Here is an 11184-nt window from a genome sequence, read left to right as displayed (position 1 = left end):
CAAGAGAAAGATAATAAATAGGAGAGCAAGAGAGAGGAAGAGTAAAAAGAGAGAGAGAATCAAGAGGCAAGAGAGAGAAGAAAGAAGTGAGTTCAAGAGAAAACTTAAAAGAATAAGTTCACCTTTAGGAGCATGTTACATATTACACCCATATTTAGGTGCAACATTAACATGCTCCTATGCACCTGCCTCCCGAGCTCCCCACTCTGACAGCGGGCAGGGCTTTGTCTCCCTACACTCGCAAACACTTTTTGAAAACAGCACGCCAGTGCGGGGCTCTGCTCACACAGCCATGTCATTCATCCACAGGGAAAAAAAAGCGCAGCAAACAGACTTGTTTGAATGGGATGCTACGTGCTGCTCAGCACGCTTAGTTAATACTCGCTTTCTCTGCCTTTGTAACTGAAAGCCCCTTATGGGGATATGGGCATAAAGCTGATGAAGATTATGCAGGAGCCTGACATTACACCCATGATCAACAGACTGCAATACTCTGCATATGGATTTGCAGGTAAACAAAAAAAATGTGCATTTTGTTTTATTTTACTGGAACCTGTACTTATCTATTTAGAAAGGTGAACTTGTGCTTAACTTCTACTGTGTTTTGATAAACCATGTGAAGTTGTATGGTAAGAGACCAGCATACAAACATCTGTTATTTGCGCTTGTCACAGAACATTGGCGCTGATTTGCTAAACACTAGAAAGCTGCAGGGGCAGGACTGTAGGCATGCAGGAGATTACAAATACGATTTTGACACTTCCAGAAAGCAGTGTTTTTTTGGGCACTATTAAGTGGAGGGGAAGAGGTATGGAAAAAGTAACTTTTCAAATGAAAAGCATGGAAACTTATTTATTTATAAATATACGTTTTCACACTGGACTCTACTTGTGAAGTAAAAGTGGTTACAGGGTAATGTCTCAGAACAGTTTATGCATTTAAAAAAAAATTAATGAAACGTATAAACAATCTGCCTGAAGTTCTTTGAAATATTAGCAATACTTCCCGATGCTATGAGGTACTCTTCTCATTTACTTACCGATTCAAGTGCACCATCACCAGAGGGGCACAAAATTGGTTTGTTGGTTTTATTAGGCCCAGCATCAGCAATTGTTCGTGCAATAGGTTGACATTGTCAACGTCACCTTTCTTGGACAAATTGTTGAAGACTTGAAGGAACAATCCACTGGAGAAGTTTTCGACAGTCAAACCCCTCTCTTGCATCTCCTTTAGAATGTTATTAGCATCTGAAATGAAGCAACACAAAAGGGCCCTTAGGTAATTTCATGGAGTGAAAACAAACTGTTATTAAAACAGCATTTCAAGCCCAGCAGGAATGTAAATTCTGGTGTATAATGCCGATTTCAAGTTAATTACTACTTGCATTTCTAAACGAGACTACAATTATAAATCCACAATAGCATGGTTTTTATCATTTCCATGCAACTGTGACTACAAATTACAGATAGGAGACCGCGTGCCCACTCTGCACCACGTAACCCTGTACTGTCTGCCCTATAGCTGCGCCATCCCAGTAAATGGATGCTTTTATCGCTCAACGCCAACATCTGCTAAATCACGCCATTGTTTCTACAGCAGATGGCTTGTCAGGAGGCCAGATAATAAAGATGTGTTTACAGTGTATATACAGCCAGACTAATGGCCTGATACCGATAGGGTCTGTTTGCTGTGTCGATACTAATTAGACAAGCCGAGCCAATGAAAGCTTTCCAACAGACTGCATGTTAAAACATTAGGCTCATTAAGCCTCATTAGGAAGGCACAAATAAACATTTTGGTGTGTGGGATAAGTAAAAGGGATTTGCGTTGTGTTGTTTCTTAATTATCACACAGGCAAAATGTTTTGACCATTTTACAAAGGGGATGCGAAGGGGGTGGAGTGCAACCCAAGCAAGCAGATTTTCTCCTCTCTTGTTCTCTGTGCCTTTGTTCCCAACTAAATGTCATTTCTTAGTTTTATAGCTTCATTGTTAGTTCTTCGGGGGTTTTCCCCGAGTACATTTGCAGAACTGCAGGCAAAATAATCACCGCCCTGGTTTTCACTGGAGAAAAACCTATTTAGTTTTAATTTTCACCTGCAGCACCACCTGTAGGTCTTACCTAGCAATGCAATGGATTCATAAAAGACAGAAGTTGTCAAACAAATCTGATTTCTTTTTATGAGGGGGTGAGCAAAACCTTGGACAGAGGGGTGGAGGTGGACGTGGTATACTTGGACAGAGGGGTGGAGGTGGACGTGGTATACTTGGACAGAGGGGTGGCGGTGGACGTGGTATACTTGGACAGAGGGGTGGAGGTGGACGTGGTATACTGAACAGAGGGGTGGAGGTGGACGTGGTATACTTGGACAGAGGGGTGGCGGTGGACGTGGTATACTTGGACAGAGGGGTGGAGGTGGACGTGGTATACTTGGACAGAGGGGTGGCGGTGGACGTGGTATACTTGGATTTTGCAAAAGCGTTTGACACAGTTCCCCACACACATCTAATGTGTAAGGCAGTGGTAGGCAACCTTTTTTTTCAACTGAGCCAAATCTCGCCAAAACCACTATTGAAATTTATTTTGAGAGCCACATTTTTAAAACTGAAAATACATCCCCCATATAGTAATTCATCCCCCATATAGTAATTCATCCCCCATATAGTAATTCATCCCCCATATAGTAATTCATCCCCCATAGTAATTCATCCCCCATATAGTAATTCATCCCCCATAGCAATTCATCCCCCATAGCAATTCATCCCCCATAACAATTCATCCCCCATAACAATTCATCCCCCATATAGTAATTCACCCCCCCTATAGTAATTCATTCCCCATATTGTGTCAATTCACTTACCTTTGCTCCGCGCGTTCCTCTCGCCGTGTTCCCGCGCCGTTCCGGTCTTCAGGGCGGACTGTGAGAGGAGAGGAGTTCGTCACGCTGCCCCGCCTACATCCTGACAGCCAATGTTTGCCACGCTCCGCGAGCTGGATTAATAGGTCCGCCGGGCCGTAGTTTGCCCATTGCTGGGCTAGCTGCAGAATCCTGACTTTTGGGGCGGCCGCCCGAGAGGAGGGAGGGGAGCGGGCACCCGGCACACAGAAGAGCCGCATTAAAGTGTGCAAAGAGCCGCATGTGGCTCGCGAGCCGCGGCTTGCCGACCACTGGTGTAAGGTAAAGTCTACGGGCTTGGAAAAATCTGTATGTAAATGGATAGAAAACTATTCAGAGAGTAGTGGTTAGTGATTCATACTCTGGATGGTCTAGGGTTGTCAGTGGTGTATCCCAGGGTTCAGTGCTGGGACCCTTACTTTTTAATATATTTATAAATGATATAGGGTCTGGGATTATAAATCCCATTTCAGTCTTTACAGATGACACCAAGCTGTGTAGTGGAATAACGTCCTTACAGGATGTCTCCAACTTACAAGCCGACCTCAATGCACTGTTTAATTGGGCAACTATGTGGCAAATTAGGTTTAAGGTTGATAAATGTAAGGTTCTGCACTTGGGAACTAAGACTATGCATGCATCATACATACTAGGGGGGTACAACTGGGGGAATCAATGGTGGAGAAGGATCTGGAAGTTCTGGTAGATCACAAGCTTAATAATGGCATGCAATGCCAAGCTGCGGTTTCTAAAGCGAGCAAAATGCTCTCTTGTATTAAAAGAGGTATAGACTCCAGAGAGAGAGAGATATCATATTACCCCGGTACAAATCATTAGTAAGACCTCATCCGTAATATGCAATTCAGTTTTGGGCACCAATTCACAAAAAGAACATTGGGGAACTAGAGAAAGTACAGAGAAGGGCAACCGAACTGATAAGAGGCATGGAGGAGCTCAGCTATGAGGAAAGATTAGAGGAACTGAATTTATTCTCTCGAGAAGAAGAAATTATGGAGGGATATAATCAACATGTATAATACATAGGGGGAATATGATCTCCATGTAAAAATACATAAGGGGAATATGATCTCCATGTATAAATACATCAGTGGGTTATAGTGAACTCGGTGTAGAGCTATTCACTGCGGTCACCACAGAGGACAAGGGGGCACTCTTTACGTCTGGAGGAAAAGAGATTAAATCTCCAAACATGGAAAGGTTTCTTCAGTGAGAGCTGTGAAAATGTGGAATAGACTCCCTCAAGAGTTGGTTCTGGCCAGCTCAGTGGATTGCTTTAAAAAAGGCCTGGATTGTTTCTTGGATACAGAGAATATAACTGGATACTAACATTTATAGGTAAAGTTGATCCAGGGAATATCCGATTGCCTCTTGGGGGATCAGGAAGGAATTTTTTTCCCTGCACGAGCAAATTGGATCATGCTTTGCTGGTTTTTTTCTGCCTTCGTCTGGATCAACTGTAAGTATAGGATTATAACTTTTTTTTTTAATGGCTGAACTGGAAGGACTTTTGTCTTCTTTCAGCCAGACTAACAATGTAACACTGAGATACAATGCTCAAAGTACAGCACTATTACATGCCAAAGGTTCTATAAACACCAGCAGATTTTCAAACAGATCAGGTCTGTACTCACCATAAATGCATGGATTGCAAAGGTTCTGATCATCAGAAATGTTTCTTTATTGCTGTCTAAGCCACCACCTCACCTATGGCATTGCTCAGTCACCACCCAGAGGCATTGCTCCCAACCCACCATGGGAACTGCTGCCTATGCCCCACCGACCCCAGGGCACTGCTGCCTAAGCGACACCGACCCAGTGCACAGATGACTGGGCCTCACCAACCCAGGGCACAGATGACTGGGCCTCACCAACCCAGGTCACAGATGACTGGGCCTCACCAACTCAGGGCACAGATGACTGGGCCTCACCAACCCAGGGCACAGATGACTGGGCCACACCAACCCAGGGCACTGGTGACTAGACCTCACCAACCCAGGGCACTGGTGACTAGACCTCACCAACCCAGGGCACTGGTGACTAGACCTCACCAACCCAGGGCACTGGTGACTAGACCTCACCAACCCAGGGCACTGGTGACTAGGCCTCACCAACCCAGGGCACTGGTGACTAGGCCTCACCAACCCAGGGCACTGATGACTAGGCCTCACCAACCCAGGGCACTGATGACTAGGCCTCACCAACCCAGGGCACTGATGACTAGGCCTCACCAACCCAGGGCACTGATGACTAGGCCTCACCAACCCAGGGCACTGATGACTAGGCCTCACCAACCCAGGGCACTGATGACTGGGCCTCACCAACCCAGGGCACTGATGACTGGGCCTCACCAACCCAGGGCACGGATGACTGGGCCTCACCAACCCAGGGCACGGATGACTGGGCCTCACCAACCCAGGGCACGGATGACTGGGCCTCACCAACCCAGGGCACGGATGACTGGGCCTCACCAACCCAGGGCACGGATGACTGGGCCTCACCAACCCAGGGCACAGATGACTGGGCCTCACCAACCCAGGGCACAGATGACTGGGCCTCACCAACCCAGGGCACAGATGACTGGGCCTCACCAACCCAGGGCACAGATGACTGGGCCTCACCAACCCAGGGCACAGATGACTGGGCCTCACCAACCCAGGGCACAGATGACTGGGCCTCACCAACCCAGGGCACAGATGACTGGGCCTCACCAACCCAGGGCACAGATGACTGGGCCTCACCAACCCAGGGCACAGATGACTGGGCCTCACCAACCCAGGGCACAGATGACTGGGCCTCACCAACCCAGGGCACAGATGACTGGGCCTCACCAACCCAGGGCACAGATGACTGGGCCTCACCAACCCAGGGCACAGATGACTGGGCCTCACCAACCCAGGGCACAGATGACTGGGCCTCACCAACCCAGGGCACAGATGACTGGGCCTCACCAACCCAGGGCACAGATGACTGGGCCTCACCAACCCAGGGCACAGATGACTGGGCCACACCAACCCAGGGCACAGATGACTGGGCCACACCAACCCAGGGCACTGGTGACTAGACCTCACCAACCCAGGGCACTGGTGACTAGACCTCACCAACCCAGGGCACTGGTGACTAGACCTCACCAACCCAGGGCACTGGTGACTAGACCTCACCAACCCAGGGCACTGGTGACTAGGCCTCACCAACCCAGGGCACTGGTGACTAGGCCTCACCAACCCAGGTCACAGATGACTAGGCCTCACCAACCCAGGGCACTGATGACTAGGCCTCACCAACCCAGGGCATTACTATATTACCCTCTCCCTCGCACTGGCAGCTGTCTAAATCACATCCCCATTTCCACCAGAACTCTGGGACTTTTTATCTAACTTTCCCACCCGAAGTGCTGTTGTGGTAGACTAAAGAACATTACTTTTCAGTGCTGATTCAACACTGTATGTCAACATCACTGTAAGCACCCATGGCCCTAACATAACTACTGTAGCTCTAGGATTTATCCTCATATGCAAACTGGAATGATTTCAAAAAGTTAAGATTTGCCAAGTTATAGGGAAAATTTATAAATGTTAATAGTGCCTAGGCAGTACCCTGAAAAGTGTACCTTTTGTATGAAAATATTCCTAAAAAAATAGTTTACTTTCTGATATGAGAGGATGCTTAGGGACCACTTTGTCCACAACCTTGTAGCTGCAGTGTGAGATCTACGGCACTGTCGCCTAGGACTGCAAGTCCCAAGAGATTTGGATTAAGAATTGGTGATGTTATGATGCTGCTCACTGTTTTTGCTCTGACACGAGGAAGCAAATCCCTGCCCCTACCAAAATGGCTGCCTTCACAAGGACACATTGCAGAACAAGTCAAAGTAAGTCAGTAATGGGGGAAGATCTGAAGGGAGACTACAGGAAATGCGGTTGACTAATCCTTTGCCCTCTGCTTGCAATTATCTTGGGAATAGCATTCAGAATTCAGTACGCTTTAAAAGTAACCCTTAACAAACCTAAGACTACATTCATACAGTTCTGTGCAAAAAAAAATGCAGCATGTTCTATTTTATTCTGCACTGGAAACTGACTGAGCTAGTGTGAACTAGGGCCATTGGAATACATGGAAAACACTGTGCACACATTGATGCAGAACTGGACTGCATCTGGTGTGAACGAGCCCACATGCAGAAAATTATGTGCAGTTGTTGGAAAATCTATGAAAGGATCATGCGTAGATGGAAATGGAGTGCCCTTACATGGATAGGAAGGATAAACATTCTAGAAATGAACGTGCTACCACAAATCTTATATTTATACCAAACAGTCCCTATTATTTTGCCAAACATTTTCTTTAGATGCATTCGTAAAATGTTTATGGAATATATATGGATCTCAAAAAACAAATCTAGAATGTCTCTCTCTATATTAGGAGGCCCCAAATATAAAGGAGGTTTGTGGTTACTGGACATGTTACTATACTATAAGGGTAAGGCATTAGTGAGAGAAATTACGGTAAACTGAAATCACTGCGACGCAGAAAAGATTTGGGTTAAAATAGTAATTCATATGGCCGGACGACACCTCGCCATGCTTTGTGGGTACCAGATGTATAGAGGGGGCTGTCGAAGTGGTTTCCCCATGAACTACTTAAAAGTATGGGACATAATAAACAGAACATTGAAATTGGCCCCTGCAGTATCCCGGCTTGCTCCACTGGGAGGATTCCCCTGGTTTGCACCAAGAGAAGATATGTCTTTTTTTTACCTGGGGAGGAAGTACAGTGATCAGCTGTGGAGAACTAGCTCCCAGTGGCAAATTACTCATGCTGGTTTAATTGCGGAAGCGATCAGGCTCCTTTAGAATGGACTTTTGGAGACATCTACGGCTTTCACACTTTATTAAAACTTTAGATAACCCCTTACATCCAAAAAAACTCCCTAACAATAGAGGGAAAAGATATGTTTAAATAAAACAAATGATTCACATATTTTGTCGAAATTATACCAACTTCTCCTCTCACTTCATACACCCAAGGAACTACCTTTTTAGAAGGAATAGGAAAGAGAGCTAAAACAAGAGGTTCCATTAGATAAGTTAAAAATATTTACCCTCACACATTCTACATCTATAAGTAAAAAAAATACAAGAAACAGAATAAAAGTTCATCTCTAAATGGAAGAGAACCACAGTTAAATTAGCATGGATGAATCAGGGGCTCCTACCGAAATTGTTGGAAAGGGTGTACCCAACTGGAAACATTCATGCACTTGAGGTGGCATTGCCCAAAATTACAAAAACACTGGGAAGATGTCCTAATATGGAATAATAGAATCTCTCCTTTTCCAATTAACAAAGACCCTCTTTTACTTCTATTTAGTAACACATTAGTTTAAAGATATAAAAGCAGTACATTACTCTTTCTTCTAAATGCAGCTAAAAGTTTATGGGTCATGGGTTTGATTCCCGACCATGGCACCTACTGCATGGAGTTTGCATGTTCTCCCTGTGCTTGCATGGGTTTCCTCTGGGTGCTCCGTTTTCCTCCCACACTCCAAAGATATGCTGGTAGGCTAATTGGATCCTGTCTAAATTGGCCCTAATATGTGTATGTATGAATGTGAATTAGGGACCTTAGATTGGACACCCCTTGAGGGATAGGGACGGATGTGAATGTACAATATATATATGTGTAAAGCGCTGCGTAAATTGACAGTGCTATATAAGTACCTGAAATAAATAAATAATTAATAAAAGTTTATTACCACGGTATTTGAGAAATGTGAGATGCCCCATGGTGCAGGAATGAAGATCAGAGGTTGATAAAATTATAGAAGCAGAATGTTGGAAACATGAGTGTAAGGGGAGTTATGAAAGACCATCAAAATGTTAGGAATGTCGATATACACTTCTTTAGTAAGAAGTTTCCAGGGGATAAAATACCAATTTACATATCCCCTATATTTGCTAGTAAATACAATTGTAGGAAAAATAATTTAAAATACATATAGGTATTGTTTCAATCTATATTGGTATGACATGTATTAGTGCTGTACCGAAATTAAAATTCTGGTGCCACTTGGCCGAAAACCGAATCCGAAATGGACAGTTTTTAAAAATCATTATATTTTTCAAACGCAATTGTTTTTGGAAAAAAATACACTTTAATGATAAAGAAAAAATAAAACAACAAAACAATATATATCCCAATTTTTTTGTAAAATAGGAAAGATGTCACATGAATAGATACCAAACATGTCATGATATAAAATTGCACAAGCTCGTGGAATGGCGTCAAACTATGGTACTTAAAAATCTCCGTGGGTGATGTTTTAAAAATTTCTACAGGTTACTAGTTTAAAGTTAGAGGAGGTCTAGTGCTAGAATTATTGCTCTTGCTCTGCCGTTGGTGGCAATACCTCGCATGTGTGGTTTGAACACCGTTTACATATGTGGGCGTGGCCTACATGAGTTCACCACTACATGGGGGGACAGGGGCACTTTCAACTTATTTCATTTATTTATTTTACACTGTTCGTTTAAAAAAAAAAAAAAATTCTAATCACTTTTATTCCTATCACAAGGAATGCATACATCCCCTGTGACAGAAATAAACAGTGACAGGTCCTCTTTATGGAGAGATACGGGGTCAATAAGACCCCACGTCACTCCTCTACAATGTAAAGCATTAGATAAAAAAAAGCATTGATCTAGTTCTTTATTTATTTTTTTTTAAATGGCCTTGTTTACATTGTGCAAGAAACAGAAGTGACGTCGCTCTGGTCCTCCAAGGGCATAGAGATGAGTTCAGGCCATCTTTCCTTCACTTATCTCTATGCCCAGCGCCGGGATCGTTCAATGGTTTCTCAGGTAAGGCTGAGACCCACAGAGCAGTTGTTTTCCGTGTTAACGAGTGGAGATATCTCCAGCTAAAACATTTTGTTAGCTCACTCCCTAAGCCTTTAAGATCATTAACGGATTTAAAATTTACTAGAACAACTTTTTAACCTCCCTGGTGGTATTCCCGAGAGTAGCTCGGGGTAAAGTTTCAGCACCACAAGCGGTAACCTTGAGCTACACTCGGGAATACCATGCGGCGCTGCTCCGCGATCCCTCGATCACTTACTTTGTCCTGCGCTCCAGCGATGTCCCTCCTACAGTGTCCCCTGTAATGTCCTCTGGCCGATGCCGGCATCTGTCATCTGGGTTCCGTCCCCTGCGAGCGCTGGGACGTACGGGGGACGGAAGGGTGGGAAATTTGAAAATGATAAAAAGTGACATTCACTAAAATCACATAGTATAACATTCCTGTATCAAACCATTTCACATACATTTTGTCCAGAGTGCTTTGTCCTGTGCCCTGCCTGCATTTTTACTGTTCTTTCTGCCTGGAAACTGAGAAATGTCCATGGCGTCCAAAAAGCGTCCCTTTAGGTCAAAATCGGTTTTAGACCGGCTAGAGAACAGCGATAGTAAATCAGAACCACTTGCAGAATTGAGTGATGATTCGTGGGGGAAATTCCTCATCAGACACTGAAAACGATTTAGCGACTTTGCTCAGTGATGTGCGAACTTTGCGCTATATTTCAAATTTCAGTGTTTTTGGTTTGATTATATTATTGAACTAAATTTATTATTATTTTTTATGATTATTTATTAAATTATAATTTATGATTTCGTGTTTCAAGTTTTATCCTACCCGGGATGTTTACTAGACTCTTGTTGGGACAGATTTCAGTGAGTTATTCCTAAAAATTACAGGCCTACAATAAAAAAAATACATATTTCCATGCAAAAAAATGTACCGCTTTGAGCACAGAAATACTGACATAATCAGACCGCTAGGGAAGTTAATACAAATAAAATATGGAAACATGGTACTTCCCGGGTTTACAACATGGAGAAATGGGAAAAGGAACTAGGAATAACATTCGACGAGCAACAGAAAAAGAAAATGTTTAGATTAGTACATGGAGCGGTAGACATGAGGGTGGTGGAAATTAATTACACGTGTTTGGCTAGGTGGTATATTACACCAAGTGTGGCAAATGAACAGAAAATAGATAAATCACCTTTATGTTGGAGAGGATGTGGGACAAAAGGCACATATATGGTGAGAGTGCCCTGAAAAACCGGAGTATTGGGAAGAAATAATTTATTTAATTCAGGAGATAACGGGGGTTGAGGTCCCGAAAGATCCAGGCACATGCTATTCCATAAAACTCAGACTACAGTAGAAAAATATAAGAACTGGTTGGTATTTCATCTGATAAATGTGGC

The 11184-nt window shown here is 43.8% G+C and overlaps 1 protein-coding gene across 1 annotated transcript in view; it reads right to left on the bottom strand.

Moving 5' to 3' along the window:
• Positions 1–1016: 1016 nt before the first annotated feature.
• Positions 1017–11184, bottom strand: part of LOC149445344 (leucine-rich PPR motif-containing protein, mitochondrial-like) — a 164207-nt gene continuing 154039 nt past the window's right edge. The window contains exon 23 of the mRNA XM_089653936.1: positions 1017–1247. Within this exon, the coding sequence (XP_089510062.1) occupies positions 1036–1247 (212 nt within the window). The 3' untranslated portion in view covers positions 1017–1035. The remainder of the gene's footprint in view (positions 1248–11184) is intronic.

The sequence above is a fragment of the Staurois parvus genome, unplaced genomic scaffold, assembly GCF_062004578.1.
Source record: "Staurois parvus isolate SC_StPar_1 unplaced genomic scaffold, SC_StPar_1.0 ptg000727l, whole genome shotgun sequence".
NCBI classification, from domain to species: Eukaryota; Metazoa; Chordata; class Amphibia; order Anura; family Ranidae; genus Staurois; species Staurois parvus.
This window is presented reverse-complemented; position numbering and strand designations above follow the sequence as displayed.